Raw genomic sequence first — 25,478 nt, 5'->3', positions numbered from 1 at the left:
GGATGTTTGTGTAAGCGAGTGAGTTTGCCCTTTAAAAAAACTTTGTGCATAATAACAGTGTCCTTGTTTAAGGTTAAAAGAGTGTATCAGCTGCTTTGCTGGTATTTTGGTTAGAGGCATCATGGGGAGAACTGTGGTGAAAATCACACTCATAGGACTCCTTTTTGCTTTGGCTTCCACGCTGCCAAACAAGGTAAGTTCAGTAGACCCAAAGGACCAAAAGAGCACTTCAAGGGAACAGAATAGAAGATAATGTAATATCCTTTGAAGTGAAGAAATACTGACTGTGTGCACATGTTTACTTTATCCTTTGTCTGAGATCAGGGTAAAAAGTGGTCTATTAATTTATTTTAATGTTTAGAGCTTGGCATTTAATAAAGGTGTTGGTCAGTGCTAGGTTAAGGATAAATTGGCCTTTCTGATTATTTGATTAAGTGATTTATTCATATATATGTGGGTTTTTTTATAACTTGTAATACTGTCATGTTATTTGGACATTGGAAAGACCTGGAGAGAGTTAGGTTTTCTGTGAAATGTGCCCCCTGTGTTTGCTCAGGATGACTGGGACATCTACAGCTTTCACTTCAACTCCACAGTGACCAGTCGTTATGCCACCACTGTCATCACAAGCCGTGTGGCCAATCGTATGAACGAGTCAAAGGAAATTGAATTCCATGTTCGGATTCCCAAGAATGCCTTCATCAGTAAATTTCGAATGTGTGTGAAGTTAAAAGGATCTGTAACCATCCAGAGACATTTGCAAATAAAGAATTCTACACTAAAGAACAAAGTACAGGATACTCAGTAGTGTGTATTCACACAAGATCTTTTCTTGGTCCTCTTCAGGTTTATTGATGGCCAGGTTTATGATGGTGTTGTGAAAGCTAAGGAGCAAGCTCAGCAGCAGTACACTGAAGCTGTGTCCCGTGGTGAAAGTGCTGGACTTGTCAGGTATTAACTAAATGATTAAATTATACATATTGTACAAATACACTGAGTGCTCTTTTGGATAAAAAAGAAGCAAAATTGTCACGGCCGAGGCCGCCTCAAAAGTGAAAGGACTCAAATGCTGGACGCCGAACAGCACGTAAGTAGTTTTAGAGACGACGTTTATTTACTCAGTAAGTGTTCATAAACTGGAAAGTGAGGTTAACAAGTGCGAAGTGCCACAACTGAATCAAAGGGGTCAATCTGGTCTTGGTCAGTGGAAACAGCCGTTCCAGGGATTGGGCTGGAGGGAGAGTCACACACTGGGTCCAGGGAAAGGGTCAGAGTCACTGTAAATAGAGTACAGACGTTCAGGTATGGTTCAGGAGAAATATGGATAAGCTGTTTGTTCTGAATCTTCCTTCGTACTGCGTACTTGCCGCGGGTGGTCGGTGGTGACGTGCAGGGGTGAGTGGTCCGGGTGTGTGGTCCGAAATTCCTGGCGTAGAGGCAGGGAGGCAGGCAGGTGGTTCGGGTGAACAGCCCATGGGACTGTCAGGTGGTCCAGCGTCTGGGTTGGAGCTCTTCGGCAGAGATTAGTGTTTGGCAGCTTGGTGTGGTAGGGTTAGCTGAGAAGTCCCCGGCTAAATTACCCACAGGTGTGAGCAATCAGCAGAACACTGAGGCCCCTCCCAGGGGTGGAGATGCCGGCTCGGAGGGAGACACAGTGGCACACACCCGGACCATGACACAAAATACCCCCAAAAGGTTGATTCTGTTCATCTGGACGTAGCATTTTCAGTGGGAGAAATATTTCGTCACTTATCCGCAATCTTATAAACAGTACATTTGCACAATAAAACTAGCCCACTGAATGAACAATGGGCTGTGAGGTCAGTTCCTTGATCATTAATATGCAAATTGTCATGACCATTGATCCACAACCACTGATCAAGGCCCATGAGTACCATTCACAGAGAGTTGGGAAATGGCTGCAATCACAGCATTGTAAGATGGCGAAAGATGTACCCTTAGGCCCTCGCCTCAATTCAGAGATGGTCTTTCCCTTTTCACGTGAATGGCCTCCTTGACTCCTCGCTCAAACCAGCTTTTCTCCTTGTCCAGAATTTTTACATCCTCACCTTCTGCTTTGTGCCATTCGCTTCGCCAGAAGTTGTTTAGTTTCCCCGATGTATAAATCATGGCAATCCTCATGGCACTTAGCAGTGTACACTATAATCACTAGGTTTGACTCTCATCATCCACTGGAGCACAAACTGGGTGTTATCGGGATGCTACAACACAGAGCAAACACTATCCCCACAGATACAGCAGCCAGGGAAGCAGAAGAGCATCACATCAAGAAGGCCCTGAGTAAATGTGGCTATCCCAGCTGGACATTTGCTAAAGCTGGGAAGGCGCCTAAAGAAAGCTCCAGCTGATCCAGGAGAGAAGGACAACTGCTGCCTAAGTGAAAACCGTTGGTGATCCCGTGTGTGTCAGGAGTATCAGAATAGTTAAAACACATTTTTTCTAAACATCCCATCTTTGTGGCTTTTAAACCCCAAAGCACGCTGCACCAAAAATTGGTCCACCCCAAGGATCAAGTTCCCTGGGGGGCTAAGGTTACATCTTTTGCCATCTTACAATGGTGTAATTGCAGCCATTCCCCAACTCTCTGTGAATGGTACTCATGGCCATTGATCAGTGGTCTTTGATCCATGGACTTTGATCAGTGGTTGTTAATCAATGGTCATGACAATTTAATATTAATGATCAAGGAACTGTCATTCAAAATTAGCTTGTTCTGTTCTGGTTTCTCTTCTTTCTTTTTTTTCTAAAATAATGTTAATTGTGAATAGGAAAACATAATTTGAGTTAATCTTATTCCCTTTTCAAGTTCAAACTACAGCCATAATTACAATTTAGTAAAATGATTATTGTTTCTGCTTTAGTTCTGTAGGGAGGACACTGGAGGAATTTAAGACCTCTGTAACTGTGGCTGCTCACAAAAAGGTCACTTTTGAACTCACATATGAGGAACTGATGAAACGCACACATGGCAAGTACGAGCTGCAAATTCATGCTCGACCCATGCAGCCTGTCAGAGACTTCAAGGTGACTGTCTTTTTGGTATCTATTAGTGGAAAATGCTGAGATAACAGCACACATGATGAGATCTTTTATTTTACTTTATTGTATTTATTACCAGGTGGATGTGTACATTCATGAAGAAGCCGGCATCAGTTTCATCGATGTGAAAGGAGGCCTGAGCACCAACGCCCTCGCTAATGCCATCACCAAAACACATGCAGATAAACAGGTACTGAAATCTTTTTGTTGTAGAACAGTAAAACAATTATCAGCTTTCTAATAGACAGTGTGAGGTACTAACAGATCATTATTAATTTGCAGTAAGACGCAGCTTAATCTCAGAGTGTAAAATGTATGATTATAAAATGATCAAAATGCACAAATAACCATTACGGTAATGATGATATTTCTTCCAAAATTATAGCTCATTTCTCATCATTGTACAGAAGAATTGGGTTGAAAGCAGGGGTATTCAGCTAACATTTCTTTAAGCAAAGATCCGGATTATCATAATGTGAAATTATTTCGTTTGCGATTTTAGACTGTCAAATCAAATGAAATCAGTACAATTGCAAAACCTTTTGACAAATAATTTGAAAAATAATTCCAAAATGATTATTGGTCACACAGCATAGAACTGAACATTGCTTAAAATTCTCATACACCTGTGGAGGTGCACACTGATGATTAGTTTGATTATGTTCACTTTGGACAAAACTGCCTTGCTTTTGTGTGTGGAGCCAAACATTGTCAGGATACATAAGGCTACTTTCCTTAAACCTGAAAAAGTTGTCCCAGGAACCATTTGAATCCAGAGAGTGGAAAGATCAGTTCTTACAAACTGGTCTTTCAGGCAGTTTATAATTGCCTAAAGCGCAGGTAAAACTGCATGTGTTGTATCTTTTCTTCTTATACTATCCTTTCAACTTACTACATCTCAACTATTGGCACTGTAGAGACCAGTGTTTATCACCTGGAATCCACAGAGTTGATTGGCTGAGTAGTAATGGGATGGCTAAACTCACATCCAATGCTTTTTCAAAACCTGGACCATGGTCCACCTGTTAATGACATCTGGTTTAATGTTTTGATCCTTGAATACATTCTCATTCCATTTTCTTCTAAAGGTTGGGCTTCTCCAACACTCTTTGTATGTAAAGTCATGTTGCGTTAATTTGAGACAAATTACTAATTCTGACAATGTTTCATTTAGGATTTTTAACAATACAAATATCAGCCCAAAAAGGAAAACAGAAAATAAAATCACTGACATCTCTCTCTACCAAGTTCCTAAACTCTGATTCACTCTGTTTCCAGGCGTGGGTGTATTTCTATCCAACAGTCGACCAACAGAAAATGTGTGACAGCTGTGGAGATCAGGGTATGAATGGAGATTTGGTTATTGTTTATGACGTTAACAGGGATAATGGACTGGGACACATCAAGGTAAACCCTGGTCTTTTAGCAACACAAACCGTATGACTTGGGCTAAAAAGCTTCTTGAATAATCCTATAACCAATCAAGTTTTGTTTTTTGTTTTTTTTCATAACGCCGCCTTAGAAATCTGACGGGTACTTTGTTCATCATTTTGCTCCATCTGATCTTCCACGGATACCAAAAAATGTCGTCTTTGTTATTGATCAAAGTGGCTCAATGGGGGGCAGAAAAATTGAGCAGGTAAAGTATTTGAAGGGTCAGTTTCTGATATTATTTTACATTTTTAATGAAAAGAAAAACAATATGTAGCCATGAATTATGTTTTCTTAACCAGACTAGGACCGCATTAATCCACATTCTGAATGATCTGGCAGAAGATGATCACTTTGGTCTGATCACTTTTGATGACAGAATTTCTTACTGGAAGCGAGAACTCGTTCAGGCCAACAGCAAAAACCTGGAAAGTGCCAAAAACTTTGCACGCAATATTCAAGACAGAGGATGTGAGAAGTTGCAGTAAATACACATTTTGGAATATCAACAGTTGGGAGGAGAATAGCAGTACTGAAAATGCATTTGTTGTTGTTGCATTTCAGCCACAAACATAAATGAAGCAGTGCTGCAAGGAGCACGTATGCTGAATGCACATAACAGAGAAGGTTCAGCATCTATCCTTATACTTCTCACAGATGGAGACCCAACCTCAGGTTGTAATAAAACACATCTGTAAACAAATGTACACAAATATTTCATGAAACCGAGATCTTTATGAGCTTATTGTGGTTAAAAGTCCTGATTTATTATGAATTATGAGACTACATTGTTTCTGAGCTGAACTGGGTATGTCTTGTCTTTTTTCAGGGGTGACAAATCTGGAGAAAATCCAGTCAAATGTAAGACAGGCTATTGCAGGCAAATTCCCACTGTACTGTCTCGGTTTCGGTTTTGATGTTAATTTCAATTTCCTTGAGAAAATGTCGCTGCAAAATAACGGTGTGGCACGACGGATTTATGAAGACTCTGATGCTGATTTACAGCTAAAGGTATTTAAATTATGCATGCTCTTCTTTTATGTGATTTGAAACCCTTGAGAATTGAAAGAAGAAAAAAGCATGATTTGTATCACTTCCACACTGTATGTCAACAGGGTTTCTATGAAGAGGTGGCCACACCTCTACTGACAGATGTGACAATGATCTATGTGGGTGCGACCAATCTAACCCAGACTAAGTTCAGTCAGTATTATAATGGTTCTGAGATTGTGGTGACCGGACAGATCACAGATAATAATATTGAAACCTTCACCCCTCAAGTTGTGGCCATTTCGGTAAGAATCAATCCACAGGACTCATCAGGAGTACTCTTCTTAAACCGTTTTCCCTGTTGACTGACATTACATTGCATTTAAATTATTACAGAGTAATAGAAGAATAATATTCTCTAATCCAAATGAAACCGTGGAATCCACTCAAACAGTGTCTGATGACCGTATCCAGAGGGTTTGGGCGTACCTCACAGTTAAACAGCTTCTGGACAAAGAGTGAGTTTGACTTACAGCATCTTTCCTTGTATGACTCTGAAATGTGTTATCAGCTGTTATGTCTTTAAAATTTCTACCTCTACATCAGTGTCTTCAAAACACTATAAAATAAAAAAAATATATAAAACTGTATTTATTTTATACTTTTCTTTGTTTATTTTTCTGATATTTTAAGCATATATAATCATTGAATGCTGTTTAGGATCACATTATATATACATTATAAGAAAAGTCTGGATATATTGAATGGATGTCTGAATATATAGAATTAAATGTAAACATACAGACTGAAACTTGAATGTATAGAATGAAATTTGAATATACAAGGTGTCAGAAAGACAGGTGAACTGCAGTAACACAATATGTTTTAAGTTTGTTAGATCAGGGCAGCAGGTTGAAATTAAGTCCCAAAATTCCAAGTAGAAGTCTGTTAAAGGGACATCAGATAATATGCCTGCAGTAATAAACTGTGTTCTCTTCAGTGTTGAATAGTTTGACATCAACATCTCCATTTCTTACCGTTCTATTAAATAGTCATGTACATCTCCCACATAAAATTATATTAGTACAATTATGTTTGTTCATCATCACTCATCTCCTTAAATTTCAAAAACAATGTTTTTCACATCTTTTTAAAGGCAGAGTTTTTACACTTAATCATACAAGTATGTTTCTCAGAAGCTAAGGATTTGGACAATATAGACAGCAAAGCTGTCTATGGTCTGGTAATGGATCTCTATGATTTGGCAAGACTGTATTTTGCCTGTAACAAACAATAGATTGTGTGTTTTTTTATGAACTTTGCTGAATTGACTTTCAGTGAAGAAAATCTCTTAGATACATATTTTAGGATATGGATTCAGCTTAAAACCTGTAATGTGTGAAGTTACATACAAAACCATTTTACACTTTGTCACACAGGCTTCAATTATCTGGAACTGAGAAAGAGAAAGTGAAGAAGGAAGCTATGGAGCTGTCACTGAAGTACAGTTTTGTGACCCCTCTCACATCTATGGTGGTCACAAAGCCTCCAGGAGAAAACACAGATGTGCTTCATAAACCAAAGGAAGGTGAAACATCACGGAGATGGCAGTCGCCAGGAGGTCAACCCAATTTAGCACACTTTACTCCTGCTAGTGGGGGTTCTAGTGGGCGGGTTCATTCTGGTGAGCAAATCAAACCAATACAACAACATTCATCAGTTCAGCTGAGGAGACGATTGCTTACTGTACAGAGATGTTCTGTGAATGAAAGAAAGGGAGTATGAAATAGACTGAGTCAAATAGATGTGAGTCAGACAGAAGCAGGATGTAAGATGCAAGCTGAGGCAGCTTAAATTGGGTGGTACAAGTGGCTAGGTTAGTGTACAGGAACACCTGCCGCATAGGATTAGAAATCCCCATGGGAGACACCACTAAAGGTGTGTGTGTGTGTGTGTGTGTGTGTGTGTGTGTGTGAGTGAGCTATTTAAAGATTTAGTTAAGAACTTTAGTGTCAGGGCATGGATGTTAGTAAAAGCATTAATTAAACTCAATTATAAATGAATTAGTTATCCTTATTTATTATTATGTCCCCTGCATTGCCTCTAGCAATATTAACTTTATGTAATGTGTGTAAATGTTTTTTACAGCTGCTGATTTACATTATGGGTTTAGCTCCTACGATGACGTGCTCTATGTAGATGCAGGTACTGTATTGCATACATGGAATACTTTTTTTGTTCTAAGACAGTCAAAGATTTTTTATTGTCATGCAATGTCAACCAGAGATCTGAAATTTTCTGCTATGTAACTAGTGCTGTTTAAATTATTTGCAGGTTATTTAAAGGCTACCCATATCCCAATTGAAGTAACTGACGGTACTGTATTGCATAGATGGAATACTTTTTTTTTCTAAGAAAATCAAAGACTTTAAAGAGGGGACTTTGGAAAAAAAAATCCTCAAAAAAAAAGAAAAGGGGAAAAACAATTTTTGGATAAAATGGTCTTTAGTGCTATGCATGATAAAGTCTCTTACACTTTTATTGGAAAACTTGTATTTATAGGTGAAAATTTAAAAAAATCTATATCACCATGACACTTTCTTAACTTAAGGCAAGTTTTCTAACATTCTATGACTGCATGGGAAACTTTTTTTTTTTTAATATAAAAATTGATTCATTTTCAGAATTGTGAAATAGACAAAGTATGTAAAATTAAAGAAGTGTTTTATGTTTACTTTTCCAAAACTCTGAAAAAAAAATTCAAAAATGCCCAATGCATTAAAAGAGTTGAGTAGGTGTTGATTGCACAGGTCTTTATTTTCAGATTCCAGTCTAACTTTTTGTCTCTATACCTCCAGCTCCTCTTCTCCACAGGTTTTTGCTCAACTCAACTGGGAATCAGACTGTTCCACTTTGCTTTGACTTCAGTGGAGCTATAATCCTTAAACTATTTCACCACCCCAGCAGAGGTCAGTAGTAGTCTTTCTTGTGAGTATTTTCATATTTCTCCCCTAGTGGTTAAACAGCAGCATTTCTCTTTTGTTCTAGACCTGTCTGTTAATGGTGAGCTAGATTCAATTGCAACTGGAGGTTTCAGCAAAATTTTTATACACCTCAAAACTCATCAGCATGTTGAGGTTGATGCTGAATCACAGAGAGTCACTGTACGAGATGGACAGACGGTGACATATCAAGCTGCTGGACAGGATCCCTCAACAGTTGGCAGGTGATTTTGCAATATACAGTGGGGCAAAAAAGTATTTAGTCAGCCACCGATTGTGCAAGTTCCCCCACTTAAAATGATGACAGAGGTCAGTAATTTGCACCAGAGGTACACTTCAACTGTGAGAGACAGAATGTGAAAAAAAAAATCCATGAATTCACATGGTAGGATTTGTAAAGAATTTATTCGTAAATTACGGTGGAAAATAAGTATTTGGTCACCTCAAACAAGGAAAATCTCTGGCTCTCACAGACCTGTAACGTCTTCTGTAAGAAGCTTTTCTGTCCCCCACTCGTTACCTGTATGAATGGCACCTGTTTGGACTCATCATCTGTATAAAAGACACCTGTCCACAGCCTCAAACAGTCAGACTCCAAACTCCGCCATGGCCAAGACCAAAGAGCTTTCGAAGGACACCAGGAAAACTATTGTAGACCTGCACCAGACTGGGAAGAGTGAATCTACAATAGGCAAGCAGCTTGGTGTGAAAAAATCAACTGTGGGAGCAATCATCAGAAAATGGAAGACATACAAGACCACTGATAATCTCCCACGATCTGGGGCTCCACGCAAGATCTCATCCCGTGGGGTCAAAATGATCATGAGAACGGTGAGCAAAGATCCCAGAACCACACGGGGGGACCTGGTGAATGACCTGCAGAGAGCTGGGACCAAAGTAACAAAGGTCACCATCAGTAACACACTACAACGGCAGGGAATCAAATCCCGCAGTGCCAGACGTGTTCCACTGCTGAAGCCAGTGCATGTCCAGGCCCGTCTGAAGTTTGCCAGAGAGCACATGGATGATACAGCAGAGGATTGGGAGAATGCCATGTGGTCAGATGAAACCAAAGTAGAACTTTTTGGTATAAACTCAACTCGTCGTGTTTGGAGGACGAAGAATACTGAGTTGCATCCCAAGAACACCATACCTACTGTGAAGCATGGGGGTGGAAACATCATGCTATGGGGCTGTTTTTCTGCCAAGGGGACAGGACGACTGATCCGTGTTAAGGACAGAATGAATGGGGCCATGTATCGTGAGATTTTGAGCCAAAACCTCCTTCCATCAGTGAGAACTTTGAAGATGAAACGAGGCTGGGTCTTCCAACATGACAATGATCCAAAACACACCGCCCGGGCAACAAAGGAGTGGCTCCGTAAGAAGCATTTGAAAGTCCTGGAGTGGCCTAGCCAGTCTCCAGACCTCAACCCCATAGAAAATCTGTGGCGGGAGTTGAAAGTCCGTGTTGCTCGGCGACAGCCCCAAAACATCACTGCTCTCGAGAAGATCTGCATGGAGGAATGGGCCAAAACACCAGCTACTGTTTGTGCAAACCTGGTAAAGACCTATAGTAAACGTTTGACCTCTGTTATTGCCAACAAAGGTTATGTTACAAAGTATTGAGTTGTATTTTTGTTATTGACCAAATACTTATTTTCCACCCTGATTTACGAATAAATTCTTTACAAATCCTATCATGTGGATTCATGGATTTATTTTTCACATTCTGTCTCTCACAGTTGAAGTGTACCTCTGGTGCAAATTACTGACCTCTGTCATCATTTTAGGTGGGGGAACTTGCACAATCAGTGGCTGACTAAATACTTTTTTGCTCCACTGTAATGGTCAAAACGTATGTTCTCACAGTATTGTTTACAGATGTGTGCCCTTATTCAGTTCTTTTCCCAGGATTTACATGAGGCAATCAGTATATACATCTCTGATGTCAGTTATATATATGACAAAACATTTGCTGGGAAATGAAACCTTAAAAGGGCAGTTTGGGCCGTTTATTATTTTGATTCTACACTTTTTTGTACGGAGTATTTTGTGAGATTTGGCCAAATCTCACTAATTTAAACATGTCTGCCATAAAATTAAAATAAAAGGTTAATTTCTATCACAACTACAAACACATCAGTAGCAGTGTATAAGCTTTGTAGCACAATATTTACTTTATATTTTTTAAAAGGCTCAAATTATGTCATTTGCTTTAACCATCCAACACACAAGCTCTCAAGCTGAGATACCCAGAGAAACCAAGAACATGGTGGTGAGAGGTCTCACTCTTTAGTAACAGGAAAGAAAAAGAATCCAACAAAATAATTTCTGGATGCAACAGCAACTCTTCAATATTGGAATATTGTAAGGCAAATATACCAGGACAAAAAAGGTTTTGGATGGGAAAAGCTAGGAACACCTTGCAGAAAGGCCAAAAAATTAATTCTGTTCATCCAATTCAATTCAATTTATACAGCAATAATAGATTCTTTTCATCATCAGCGTTTTCAGTGGCAGAAATTTGTCACTCATCCAAGTGACCTTTCCAGTCTCAGTTGACTGCAAGTTTCCCAAACCTTATAAACAGTACATTTGCACAATGACTGAAACTAGCACTGAATGAACAATGGGCTGTGAGGTCAGTTTCTTGGCCATTGATATGCAAATTGTCCTGACCATTGATCAACAACCACTGATCGAAGCATCATCTTAAAATGGCCTGCGGAGACAAATGGGATAAGCTTCTTTAGCCATACAACATATGATATCCTTCCATCACCTGTCCCATCCTGTCCCCACTGTTCAGTTCCAGTCAGTCTCAAGCACGTATTAGCTGTGTCCCAATTCAGGAATCGCATCTTTCGAAGGATTCAGCCTCCGCTGTCTACGTAAGCTGGGTCCTTCGAAGGCTGAGAAGGCCAGAAGTCTGAGGCTGTTAAATGGGATTGTCTAGCCTTAGTCGCACTGCTCAGGTTGCCCAGCAACCATGCTTCTAGCCGCTAGAAACGTTTTATAGAGGATGGTTTGACAGAATGAAGGCAAAAAAAATCATCTTTTTCTTGTTTCATGAGGTTTTTTTTATTTGTTAAGTATCTGAGGCTGAGACCACAGGACTTTAAAAACATGATTGTTGGGCTTCATTTCTATACCAAACAATAATTTTAAGATTAGGTAATAAATAACAATTAGTAACAATTAGTAATAACAACTAATGTTGTTCATGAGACTTGTGCCATCTCATTTTGGTCATGTAAATATGATATGGTCAATATTAAATTTATTGTATTAAATTAAAAACATACAGCACTGAACTTGAACTGTGTTTCAAATACTGAGCTTTAATAAAGATTCAAGTTGCATTTATTTATTCCTATCACTTTATATCTTCATCTCAAACACAGTACATCTTTTATAGTGTAAATATAGATGTATTGTATATAAGAGAGATAAATATTGTTTTGTAAATATGTTGGCATTATTAAATTTGTCTGAATGCTTACATATATGGGTAAAAAGAAAATCTATGAGCTGGGATAACTGTCTGTTTGTGATAAAATGAAAAATGAAAATGTAGACTAATATATTAAATATTCCCTAATATAAACATGTTTTACTGCCTTCATAGTTTTTAACTTGAAGGCCTTGAATACTTTTTCTGACTCTAAAAACAGTTGAATGATAAACTCATTTTAACATTACCTAATAAGACTGATAATTAGGACAGACAATTGGTTATTTTAAACATTTCTAGCAGTCCTTCACAAAGAGGGAACACTCTCTCTCAGCTGGTGCTGGCTCTTCCTCCTCCTCTTTGGGGTCCTTAGGGACTAAGTAAAGAACTATACAAATACAGGCCATTTACCATTTACCTCTTCCTCAGACTCTGCTTAGTTTGTCCTGGTGGGTCATCAGGGGTGCAAAACCTCACAGATGATCTGCAGCAGCGGGTTCCTTAGTCTGTCCTCACTCTGGCGACTTGCAGTTCTCAAACATGGAAATCAAATGTGCAATAAGCTGTAGGATTCAAACACACTTGTAACTTATGCTTATTCTTTTATTTAACAATCAGAGAGAAAGAAAAAGAGAGAGAAGGGAAAAGTGCAGGACAGACAGAAAGGTGAAAGTCTCAGGTGGCAAACACTACTAAAAACAGCAACAGAGAATGAGTATTTTCTGTTTGTTATATAAGGAGTACTAAATAAGATAAGATACCTTTATTAGTCCCACAAGGGGAAATTTCATGTTAAGGCTGCCGGCCCAGTCGGTACATTGGCCACATGTTTGGCTCCTATGACTAAAGCACCTTTTTTTTAGCTTAACAAGTGAACCGTTGGCACTAACATCACTAATGTCACGTGACGTTGCCACCATGTGGCCAACAGTAATGTTTTAATGTTCTTTGTTATTAAAACTAGAGATGGACCGATCCGATATTACGTATCGGTATCGGTCCGATACTGACCTAAATTACTGGATCGGATATCGGAGAAAAATAAAAAATGTAATCCGATCCATTACATATCACGAAAGCACCTCACAAAACTTGCAACACGCCGTAACTCGCCTCAGAACGTTAGCACGTCGGAGCAGTATGCATCACGTGATAGAGCGGCTGTGGCATGCGGGACCTGTCGGTGGTCTGGATAGCATGTGGAGCTTCGCTAGCAACCCGGCATTTCATCTCCGACAAAGTTATCCCCGAGAGAAGTAAAGAAAGTGTGTAAGTCCATCTCTGAATGTAAAGCATTCCTGCGTTAAGCTTAACAAGCGACTGCCTGTTCTTGCTGCTACTTCAATCATGAAACTGCTTAATGATCAGCTGATCGGCTTTTCTGTCGCGAGTCGGTCTCTCTTGGTTGTTTTTGGCCCACTTTGCACCAGAAAGAGGAAACCAGCGGATAAACAACAGCAGCACGTTTAAGCTTGATAAGCTGTTGTTAGAATTTATTTAATATTACTTTCTACTCGAGGATCTTTTTCTATGTAGCTGACGGCTGGTAACTGTGCAGGGGCGGATCTAGCAAAGTTTAGCCAGGGGGGCCGATAGGGCATTAACAGGGAAAAGGGGCACAAAGACATACTTTTCTTTCTTATTCTCATTTAAAATGTCGAGCTTTTAATAAATAATTATCTGACACCCAAAGTTTTAATTTGATGCAAAATGAATAGAAGTCCATTACTGTATATAGTAACTATTAAGTCTAATATATATATATATATATATACCCTAGTAAGCTATAGTACTTTTTCCTTTGGGAAGGTACCATCTGTGCAGTCTGCAATTCTGTTGAAGAAAGATGCTGAATCTATTTAATATTTCTTGAAAAATAATTGATTTCTGTGCATTTTTTTTCACACTGCATCAAATTAAGGTTGATTACGTCGATTAAGCATCATGAGGTGGAGCATGAGGGGTGGTTCCCCATTTTTTATTTATTTATTTTTGTTGTTGCTGGGAGTTGGAACCCTATTAGTTAGGTTGCTTAATATTTACGCTAAGTACTCTTTAAAATGCCAGAATAGGGAGGATGGTGTAGGTTTAAGTTTATTAGATTGATCAGTATTGCTGAACTATGAAATTTTTTTTTTTTGCATACAGGTATAACAGAATAGCTTTAGTGTAGTTGTTGTTTTAAACTTGAGTATGAACTTATACAAAATGCAGCAAGATATTTAAAAAAACAGTTTTGTTGATTAAAAAACACTATATCGGATTCATATTGGTATCGGCAGATATCCAAATTTATGATATCGGTATCGGTATCGGACATAAAAAAAGTGTTATCGTGCCATCTCTAATTAAAACATTTGCATTGCCACATAAATAAGTGATATAAAATTCAATACTTAATTTTAAATATGTACTCTTCGGCTGCCCCCCTTCAGCCGTTGGCCATTTTTTTCAAAAAAAACAAACAAAAACTATCCACCGCTGTGCTATGAATCCTGGGATATGCTGGGCCTGACCACTTGACCCATCCTTCAAATCGGGGGAATAGGAGGACACATTTGTGGGCCGCATTTGGAGCAGCCCTCGAATTGGGACAGCCTTCGTCACCTGGCTGGGACATAATCGGCCTTCAAATGCGGCCTCCGAAGGATGCAGCCCCTGTATTGGGACACAGCTACTGATTGCTTGTAATACCAGTCTGACACATAGAAGATACAACTTGACACACCACCAGGTATCGAGATGCCTGGCAGCTGCACTAGAGCACATGCACATCCAGATTTCCCAGAGGCTTGGAGGACAGGCCTGTAGGACAATCATCAAAACACTGTCAGGGATGCATGCATGTATGCAGATCTATACAGAAACACCCAAGTGAAGATACATAAGTGACGATTATCAATCTTCGATCGAGTAGCAGGAAATCCAAAGGTGTGTGCTGATATTTTGGGATTGTAATATTTATAAAGTTTTCATTAATTTCATGAATTTTTTTTTTACAACCAATGCTTGAATCAAAGGCCCTGCACACTCATGGTGAACCACAAAAAGTGGCTTGACTTATTTTCAATGACACTAGCTTTTGTCAAGCTTAGAAAAGTTTCTATTACCGTATCATTGCCTTGTTGTACCTTCCAGGTAGAAGCAAGTTTGTTGGATTACATGGAGTTGTGACATTGTGAAATGTCTATTACAGCCCTCAGTCGGACAGTAGTCAGCCAAGACTAGTGAAATGATCTGTGAAGGTTTTTAAAATCTTCAAAGAGCTTTAAAATATTCATATAAAGTCCATATTTTTCCAGTGTGACAGTGATTGTGCGCGACACTGAAATTCACATTGCATCTGATGACATTCTCCTGGTCATCTCACAACATGAGAAAAATGGCCAAAGACTCCTTTGGCCTGTTTTAAGACAGCAACCCTCAACCAACGACATCGAAGGACTTTTAGGTGAGTGAAACGACATGCATGCACATACTTTGTTCATTGCTTAAGAAATAAATGAATTTGTCAGTGTCATGTTAAGAATATTAACAAAGTTTGCACTGAGCATAAGTGGTTTCTGTAAAAGTACCTTGTTGCTGTGTCTGTTTTAGTATCTGGTTTTTAGTGTCAGTTCTTGTTTCATTGTTTTACTCCCTTTTTCCAGCTGTAAAGCCAGCAGTGTATGAGGTGGTGCAGCAAGTTCCTGTCACAAAACTAAAGATTAAAAACCAAGAGATAGATGTTACAAGGTAAATTTTTTGTAATGTTTACAGTTTATTCATTCAAAACATAAAACTGTTTAAGATTCCACCAAGACATGAGCTTGTTTTGCTTTTGTAGTGACAACGCTACTGACTACAGTGTCGACCCTCCTGTCACAAAGAACTGCTGGCTTATGTCTGCTGATTCTGCCCTGCAGAGGCCACTGGCAGGTTTTTTCGTGGCACAACTTTAAGTGTGAACTATGCTGAATTACTAGAAAATATTTGGTTTAAAAGTAGAGAAAACATTTTCTTACTGTGGAAAATGTCCTTCCACCTGTTCAAATGAACAAATAAAGTATCCCAGATTGCAAAATGGCTCATGTCTACATAATTTTATTAAAGAAAGAAAGAAAATAAAGAAATAAGGATTTGGAGATTGTGGTGCCAAAATAATACATCTAACCATGTGAATTCTAATGAAACGATTACACAGAAAAAATCCACTGTGTTACTTCAGTGAAGTTTCTAATCTGACCCAAATCTAATAAATGACAATAGATAGAGTAAGAGGTTAGAGATTAAGAGATTACTATTAAGAGATTAATAGGCATTTATTCTACACTTTGTTGTTAAACAGAAAGTTAAAACTAATTAGATTATTTTAGTTAAATGAAATATGCTTTGCTGGGTGATTTGTCTGAAAGAGAGTTATACTGTAGAAAAGGGTTGTGCAAACTCAGGGGCTACACTGTGCTGGAAAGTATGACAATGTGGTCGGGTTCGCCATTCATTGTTTACAAAGGAATTTCAGTGTTAATACTTACATTTACTTTTAGTGGTAACAGTGTGGTTGATCAACCTTTTTTGCCAGTGCATCAAAGTCTGGTGTTAGTTTTGTTGTGGCAATTCTCAGAACAGATCGGAGGTGTTCATCACTCAAATGGGACCTGTGGGGTTCTTTTGTTGGTGTTCATCACACTAAAAGACTGTTCACAAACACACACACGTAGCGCCAAAAACATCAGCATCCTCCGTGCCAGCTTCTGGATTTTTGTAGATTTTGTTGGTCTTAATAAAGTATAAAACTCATCCAGTTTAAGAAAGTTGAACTTCTCCTAAGGCAATGTCACATTGGAGATCAATCAGTTCCAATTGCAACTCTGCCTAATGCATCACCTGGTGGAATGTCAGTCAAATGAATGTAGTCATAATTATTATATTATTTGATTTGGGCAATTCTGTAGCAATCTTTGGCAGGCCAGACTAAAAAGACCAAAAGGCCAGATGTGTCCTGCAGGCCGTAGTTTGCCCACCTCTGCTGTAGAACGTTTGCATATCAATCACAAATTCAAATCATTTTAAATCTTGGTTAAATATCATTAACAGAGAAATCGTCTTACAACACTTATTAGCTGCTGGCCTCATATCGTTTGCCTCATACTGCAAATACAAAATATTAAAGCATACTTGATTCAAGGATGTCCAACAAGTATGACTGTTTTAGTCAAAACAGTACTTATATTTCTTGAGAAAACACCCTTAAATAAACTGATCAGTGCAGTTTGTGAACTTAAGCAAACAGTTGCATTTATATACTGTTTGTGTGTCCTCATTTCCCAATATACCACCTTTACGTTTAACAAGATTTTTTTGTCAGTTCACCAAAACTCTTTAAAACTTGTCCTTTATACACTTTAGGGATTTTTCAAAGGATTTCAGGGTCAAACACATAAAGACATGTATTTCAAACTTCAGTTTATGATATATTTCTAAAATGTGAAAGAAATACAGATGCCTACATTTCATATAATGCAACGCATGATCATCTTTGAGATTATCAGTGTTACTTTTTTCAAACGTTAAAAGCCATTTCTATAGCCACAGGATACATTACACAACAGATTTGACAGACTTTACCTGAATAAAAACAGTAAAATGACCTATCAATATTGTCAAACACTGCTGTAAATCAGTGTTTTATTTACAGTGTATCGGTAAATAGTTAAAACAATGAGGTTTAAAATTGCAGAAAAATATTGTTGTTTGTTAGGTTTTATTAATTTTGTGCTAAAAGTACATGTAATGCATTTTTACTCGAATAAAATGATACATCAGTCAAAGTCAATATAATGTTGTAAAACTATTAACTGGGCTTATAATTACAACTATCTCTTTGAAAGTTTTGACTATATCACCTGTAATATGGGTTTTTACTTTTTGATGTAAATTCACATTAAAGCTGGGAGTTCTTCATCAAAGGACCCGATCCACAAACTCCAACATGATGGAAAGCGAACTCCATCCAATGCTGTTTTTTGTTTTTTTTTACACAGCAAAAAAGCTTCAGTAAGCCTCCAGAAGTTGTATTAAAATATTCAGATGAACTGTTAACTTAGTCTGATACCAGACTGCTGAAGGGAACAGGGGTGAGTCTAAAGGAGGACACTGGGTGTACCAGATCATATTAATTCAGATATTGTGTTAATTAATGTCCTAAGACCCGAACTCTTTCGTGGCATGCATTTTAATTTCTCTTTGCTATTTGGGCTTTATCATGTTCGACAGAATACTTGTCACGGCCCGGCAGACCAGCCTGAGGAATATTCAGCAGCAAATGGGCTTTGTTGTTGTTTTGCTTTCTCTCTTGTTCTCTCTCCTTCGTTCTCTCTCTCCCACTGTCGCCTGGGCAGAACTCATTATGGGTTTCTGCCTTTGGCCTACACACCTGTAGGATGATAAACACCGGCGTGTCATTAACCTGCCACTACTTAAAGGGAAGAAGCGAGGCTACTCATTGCTGAATCATTGTTTGACTTGTGTCAGTGAAACCCCGGCTTTGAGACTGCTTGCATCACTCTCTTGGATTGTGCATTTGTTCTAATTTGCCTTCTCGTTGTGTTTAGACACCCTGGACCTGTTCCTATTCCTTGTGGATACTTGAGTGTGAATGAGAGCAGAGTGGCTCGCAAAACGTTGTGTGTGACAGAACAGAAGTGAGAGTGTTTTCCCCATTCCTGTCCCTTGGATCCCCTGGAGACCCAACTCTTGCACTATTGTACATAGCACCTTATTCATTGTTGTACATATCATCTGGCATTTGTAAATGAATTCCTCTTTCTTTCTTTAAGCAACGGAGTCCCGCGCTTGAGTCCCCTAGTTTACCGTAACAAAGATATATATAGTCACAACACAATATATATATATATATATATTTACTTATTTGATATTATTTGATTTGGTTTGAGATTGGACTGTAATTATTTTATTTAAGAAAATGTTTTCTTTATGAAAAAAAAAACAACAACAAAAAACTGTGCACATCACAAGGACTTTGTTGCCACAAAGTCCTTGTGATGTGCACTGGTTTGACCCTCAGTGTCAACAATAAAGTTTACCGAAACTGCTGGATTTCTGGTAAATAACTGCTTTGGGGGAGTATCTTGCGTGGGTGGGAGGTGAAAGAAGAGGGAGAGAAAGTTTGCCCGTTAAAAAAAATTATGTACACAATAATCTTGTCCTTGTTTGACTTCAAAAGACAGTTTCATCTGTGTTTGTGCTCTGCTAGGAGGCATCATGGGGAGAACTGTGGTGCAGTTCACTCTCATTGGGCTGCAGCTGGCTTTGGCTTCCACACTGCCAAACAGGGTCAAAATACATAAATGGCCATAGCACCACTTTAAGGATCCATAATTAAAAATTAAATATAAAGAGTTAAATAAATAGTTTAAAAGCCAAAAACAAAAGAAAACAAAACAAACTTTTTATGTACCTCTGCAATTCATATTTCACAAATAATGAGATATCTGAGGTGTGTGATTGAATATTTTGCGTCTCAGCATCTTTCTGTCAGTTCAACACCAAACTCTGTGGGGGTTGAAGGTTCTCATGACTATTCTCAGGATTATATCATGTTGTTCATGTGTGGTGTTTGTGTACAAGTCAGCTGACACATTAACACTGGCAGTTGTGCATTAGTTTGGAGATAAAAAGAAGGATTGGGGTAAGATGAAGTATTCTGCTAAGCAATATGAAATAATGTAATGTCCCATGAAGTGAAGAATTTCTAACTGTATGTGTTTGTATGTCTTCATTATCCTTTCTGTGCATCCACAATCACAGATCTCATTTTAATTGTTCAGGCTTGTTATTTGATGATGGTGTTGATTGGTTAAAGTAAATTTGGCTTGTTTGGTTGTTTGAACTATGGAAACATGTGTTGGATGTTTCTAATAACTCCCCTTATGATGCATAAAAAGTTAGTCTTCAGCAAATAAATGTAAGTGAGTGTCATGCTCTTTTGCGTGTGTGCCATGAAGACTAGATGAAAAATAATTTGAAGGTTTTTGCAGTGAGACCAATGAAATTCCACTGAAACCAGTCAATGAGATTGGTTAAGCCTGTCGTTTTTTCTCAGGATGACTGGGACATCTACAGCTTTCACATAAAATCCGCAGTGACCAGTTGCTATGCCACCACTGTCATCACAAGTCGTCCCCTTCATAAATTTGTAATCTGATGGCAATCTCTGCAATCCTGGTGTTAAAGTCCACCCATATGGAAAAGAAATAGTAAAAACTTACATGTGATTACTAAATCATATAAGGCTTACATGATTTACTCATGAAAGTGGCCACTTTCTCATTACTTTCATACATTGTTTTAGTAAGTATCCAAAACATACAAGTTTCATTATATAATTTTTCAAGGGATCTTATATCTGTTTTCACTCTTATATGCTTTTCAAGTTTCACACAAGACAGATACAAACTTTACAAGATTTATATATATCTTTTCCATATGGGCACAATATCGACTTCATCCATAAGTTCCTATACATTTAATGTGTATTAGTAAGTTTTGACACTATTTTGAGTTAAAGCATATGAAGGCTGGTAGATGCTTGTATTTTTTCAGCAGATGCTTCATCTGTGGTCATGTATCTTTCACTAGAGCAATGATAGTCTCCCAGTGTAATGGAACATGTCTTCATTGTGTATTTTATATTCCTTTTCTTTGTACAGTTTTACAAAAAAGAGAGAGAGAGAGAGAGAATTTATTTTCATCATTAAATCCTGCCAAACACAACAAGCAGCCTGTTTCTTGTTCTTGTAGGATGAAGTGCTGGGAATAAAGAATGTTAAGCTAGCTGAAATTACGTTGCCTGCAACAAACTTTAGTGAGGACAGCATATTGTTCTTTTAAAGATATAAGTTCACTGTTAACCTTTGCTGTATTTTTCACAGTAAAATACCACAAAATGCCCAGTAACTTACCTGAAAACATTTCTACAGTTAATTACTGTAATTTGCTTTGCATTATGGGTATATTAAGGTTATTTACATTTACTTACTGTATTTTTTAAAATTGCGGTAGTAGTTATACCTACCGTTAACACATTAGCAGTAGTGCTACTGTATTATGTGATTTGAATGGTTCATCATACTGTTTGTGTATTTTTACTCTTTCAGTGGTTGGTTGCAATAGTGCATTACATTTTAACTCTTTCACTGCCAACCATTTCCAGATTTTCCTCCAACCTATGCCATTTGTCAGTATGATACCAGTGAAAGTATTATGGTTTTGACTTTTTAGGGGACTTGCCTGTGTGTAAGGTTCAAGAATTCTGATCATCTAATCTGCTGCATGCAGTTGTATGCACATGCACAGCTGCTGCAAATGTGTGCTTGCCACTGCGTTGCCAAAGGCGAACTTCAGTCAGTGGAGAATATTGTAATAATTTGGCGGAGGCTTCTCAGTCGAGCAGTAACTGAATTGCTCATTTACTGAACGTGCAACATGTACAGAACTCTTCTGGGAATTAGTCAACCCAACTTAGTGAAACACACACTGAATGCATGCTGGCCCCGCCCACCCACCTACCTCTACCAACCACCACTCCATATCCTGACTGACATGACCTGTGATCCAGTGATTGACAGGAGAGGAAAGACAGTCCAACTTTGTTAACTCTTCATTACGATATGCTCGAGAGGACAAAAGATTTTGCACCTGTTATTGTTGGACCTCTGTGTGGAAACTGCAAACAGGACGTCATAAGGTAATGCAAAGGACTCTCCTACCTAACATACTCGTTTATTAATTCTTAAGAGCATATATATTTTTTGTGTGTGTGGGGGGGGGGCTTAAAATCGGTGTTAGCTTGGTCGAAATAGCACATTAGCTGAATTATTCTGGAAAAAATAGGTTGTGTGTGTTTTTTTCTTTTCTTATTTAAATATATATTTAGATATATATTTTCCACGGGGAGGGGCGAAGAACACAGGCACAACGACAGTCTTTGTCTTTTTCCCGCCGAGTGTGGTGCATTGTCCTCCTGCGCTTCTGTTCTATGACTATTGAGAAGCTAGCCACGCTAACAGTGGGACATTTAGCTTCAGCTAAAGCAGCAGGTAAAAATACACATTTAATGAGAATAAAGAAAGACAACTTTTTTTTGGAAATTTAGAGACTGCTAAAACAATCTTATCCAGTTTTGAGCTTGCTCATGTAGGTTAGCCTGCTTTATTTAATTTTGTGTGAGCTGCAGTACACAACACTAAAAAGTTAATATAACATTAGGTTGGTGGCATGAGGAACTCCAACCTAAGTTTAATATTTATTATTTTTTTAAGTGGGAAGGGGAGCATGTTTTTTTTCCTTTAATACAACGTCTTCCAGGGTCTTTTTCATAGGAAAACCGTGTAACGTCTGTGTTAGGTTGGTCAAAAGAGCAATTAGTTGAATTATTCTTGAAAAGATGGGTTGTGTGTTTTTTTTTCTTTTATTTACTTATGTAAATATATTTTTCAAGGGTTAAATAAATGCAACATTAAATTAACAATTGTCTCTCTGTCTTTTCCCGCCCAGTGTGGTGCATTGCTGTCCTCCTGCCCTTGCTGGCTGCGCTGACAGTGTGATGTAGCCTCAGTGTTTGTGTTTTAAAGGCTTTTTCCACCAAGATGTCTGTTGAGAGAGAGATGACCTTACCCATCACACCAAGGGTAATAGCGCTTGGTAAGTAAATAGTTTCAATCCTCTTGTAATATTTTTGTAAAAAATCTATGTAATTATTGTGGTATTTGTACCCACAACAACTTACTTAACAGGGGTTTGTCTGTTTTATATTGTATAAAAATAGAATACACACAGTTTGCTGCTGTTTCTCTTATTATTTATTATACACAATGACCAACAGGAAAAAACAGCCTAACATTTCAGCACAGGCCAAAATGCCAAAACATTAGGCAGTTTTTTCCTGTAATTGATCATAATTTTCATTACATAATAAATAATAAGAGAAATAGCAGCAAACTGTGTGGATTCTATTTTTTTACAGTGTGAGGCCTGCTATCCAGCATTCTTGTGGAAACCTTATTTGTAAGGGTGAGCACATTGTCTTATTGGACTCTTGTCTGTTTTTAGGGAATAATTTCATGTCTGCAAGCCGCTGGATGATCAGTTTGGAGGGCAAGGTATTTTATGAGCCTGAGCAGATGCATGACTTTGCCAGCACCCTTGCTGTCTTCTTTGCGTCATACTACGTTTTCAACCTTGAGTATCAGGAGTCAGCGTCCATCACACAGGAGATGATACAGAGGTAAATACTTTACACCATTAAAGCTTACACCATTTAAGAATGAAATATATGTGATAGCTTGACTACAGTTGCAGAAACATATAGGTGATTGCTGTAATGTATGTTTTAATTTTGAAATTAAAGCAGCCTTTTTTCCGTTAAAAGGTTCTTTGTGAGGATCAATCCAGACATGGGAACAAAATGCCCTGCAAAACTTGGTACAAGCTGCAAGACGGGTCGTGTCGTAAAGAGGAAGGTTACAAGCATCAGCCCTCGGATCACCACCTTCCTCCAGCGGCTCTCTGAGTTTGAATGGAGGACTTCCAACTAGGTAAGAATACAGAGATGATAATATCTTTTACATAGCTGATAATTATATACATACTGTACACACATCCATACAACAGTATGAATGATCTCAGACAGATGTGAACAAGTGAATAACCTGAGCAAACATGAATATTGATGATGTGTCTTTGACAGGTGGTGATGAAGACTACGCTGAACCCGACCATCCTGGTAACGGAAATCTAAATCCCATGTCACATTCTATTTCCTGGGACCCACTGATAATTATTACATTTTGTAAATGATTTTTGTTTTACAATTGTAATAGTTTATTTAATGTTCATGCTGGTGGGTTTGTCCTGTTTTTAGTGGAATGAAAAACTGTTTTCCTTAAAAAAATCAGACACGGAAAGGTGAAGGACTGTGTAGTTTTCATGTACGCTTCTATTTATTTTGGTTATTGACATTGTTTTTATTCAGTTAAAAAATGTTTTTCTTGTTAAAAAAATATCAACAATAAATGTTGGTTTAATTCACTATTCTGAGACTACTTTATTGAATTATATTGTTTTTTGTAAATGTTCTTATATTGAATATGAATGTTAATATTATTTTATATGCTGTAAAACACAATTACAGTCTAAACAAATTATACTGTACACAATTACAGTGTTATACCATAAACCACATTTGCAGTACAGTGATACTATAAAACTTAATCACGGTAAGTCTTTCTAACTGTAAACCACGTTTACAGTAAAGCTGTTATACTGTAATATATGTTTACAGTAAAGTGGTTGAACTGTAAAACATCACAACAGTAAAGATACTGTAGATTAGTAATTACAGTAACTTACTGGCAATAGTGTTGCCAGTAAGTTGCTGTAAAAATACAATAAAATGTCTAACAGTGTTTGTTTACACATCCAAGGAGGCTCCCGAGATGTCATCCCGGTTGATATGGTGCACATCAGCTGGCATAGAGCTGCCTCTAGAGAAAAGAGGTTAAAAATATTTAACCAGCTTAAAAAACTACAGGCAGATGCCATTTTATTACAAGAGACTCATAGACCTGTCACAGCTACAAATTAACTTAAAACACCTACATTTCCTAATGTGTTCTCAGCCTGCTAGAACTCTAGACATAGTAAATAGTACTCAATACAGTTATAGATCCAGAGGGTAAATTTCTAATCATTAAATTATCAATACTTAACAAAAAAAATATGTATTTTAAGTATATATGGCCATAATGTTGATGACCCCTCATTCTTCCACACTTTTTTTTACTGCACTCTCTGAACACCTAGATTGCTCACTTGTTCATGGGGGCGACCTCAACTTTGGACTTATTTCCTAGTCAGCAGCTCACTGTTGAATAACATTTCAGACACTGAGATGCATCCTACAGCTGTCAGCTATCATGCTCCTGTATCTTTAATACTAATACATAAGAAGAACATTCCGCCAAGTAAAAACTGGAGATTTAATGCATCATTGCTCAAAGACGAAGAATTTATTAATTTTTTTTTTTTTTTAAAGGGGTAGACTTTACATTTAGACTATAATGACCTGCTTCGAACATCGGCATCTGTTCTCTGGTAAGCAGGGAAAGCTGTGATGATAGATAAAAAAATTTATCTCTCATTCCATAAGAAGAAAGGAGAACACAAAAATAGTCTGGAATTTGAAAAAAACACAAAATCCTTAGAAGAAGCCTACGTGTCCGGCTAGGAACAGGAAATACGTAGCAAAATACATAAAACAAAACTAGAATTAAATGAAATTATTCATTAAAAAAAACCCCACAATTCTCAGTAAAAATTTTTTGAACATGGTAATGACTTCTACCTAACCAGTTAAAAATAAAGAAAGAACTCTATGTGATGTTAAATACTTATCTGGGCACACAGTATATTAGCCTGAAAGAATAGAAAATATTTTTAGGGATTTGTATAAAACGTTCTATTCACCTTTATATTCA

The 25,478-nt window shown here is 37.8% G+C and overlaps 2 protein-coding genes across 3 annotated transcripts; both read left to right on the top strand.

Annotated features, from left to right (window-relative positions):
• Positions 1-78: 78 nt before the first annotated feature.
• Positions 79-16,003, top strand: LOC309706207 (inter-alpha-trypsin inhibitor heavy chain H3-like). The gene is made up of 20 exons (XM_082532519.1): positions 79-193; positions 557-717; positions 847-951; positions 2,883-3,045; positions 3,140-3,250; positions 4,339-4,467; positions 4,583-4,699; positions 4,794-4,962; positions 5,056-5,166; positions 5,321-5,502; positions 5,607-5,786; positions 5,878-5,999; positions 6,921-7,165; positions 7,630-7,686; positions 7,816-7,857; positions 8,340-8,450; positions 8,530-8,707; positions 15,243-15,391; positions 15,591-15,675; positions 15,767-16,003. Exons 1-20 carry the CDS (start codon positions 122-124, stop codon positions 15,879-15,881), a joined length of 2,604 nt encoding a protein of 867 aa, XP_082388645.1. The 5' UTR covers positions 79-121; the 3' UTR covers positions 15,882-16,003.
• Positions 16,004-20,898: 4,895 nt separating this feature from the next.
• LOC309706208 (uncharacterized protein) lies at positions 20,899-23,953 on the top strand. Of its 2 annotated transcripts, XM_082532520.1 has the most exons (5): positions 20,899-21,688; positions 22,498-22,644; positions 23,053-23,227; positions 23,372-23,537; positions 23,690-23,953. In XM_082532520.1, exons 2-4 carry the CDS (start codon positions 22,590-22,592, stop codon positions 23,535-23,537), a joined length of 396 nt encoding a protein of 131 aa, XP_082388646.1. In that variant the 5' UTR covers positions 20,899-21,688; positions 22,498-22,589; the 3' UTR covers positions 23,690-23,953. The 2 variants fall into 2 exon arrangements, with proteins under 2 accessions (XP_082388646.1, XP_082388647.1); XM_082532521.1 differs by lacking the exons at positions 20,899-21,688; positions 23,690-23,953 and adding an exon at positions 21,948-22,040 and having other exon boundaries at positions 23,372-23,666.
• The last annotated feature ends 1,525 nt before the right edge of the window (positions 23,954-25,478 follow it).

The sequence above is a fragment of the Aulonocara stuartgranti genome (genome assembly GCF_965226115.1).
Source record: "Aulonocara stuartgranti genome assembly, chromosome: 5".
In the NCBI taxonomy this organism is placed as follows: Eukaryota; Metazoa; Chordata; class Actinopteri; order Cichliformes; family Cichlidae; genus Aulonocara; species Aulonocara stuartgranti.
Note: the sequence above shows the minus strand (reverse complement) of the source record. Positions and strands in the feature narration are given on the sequence as shown.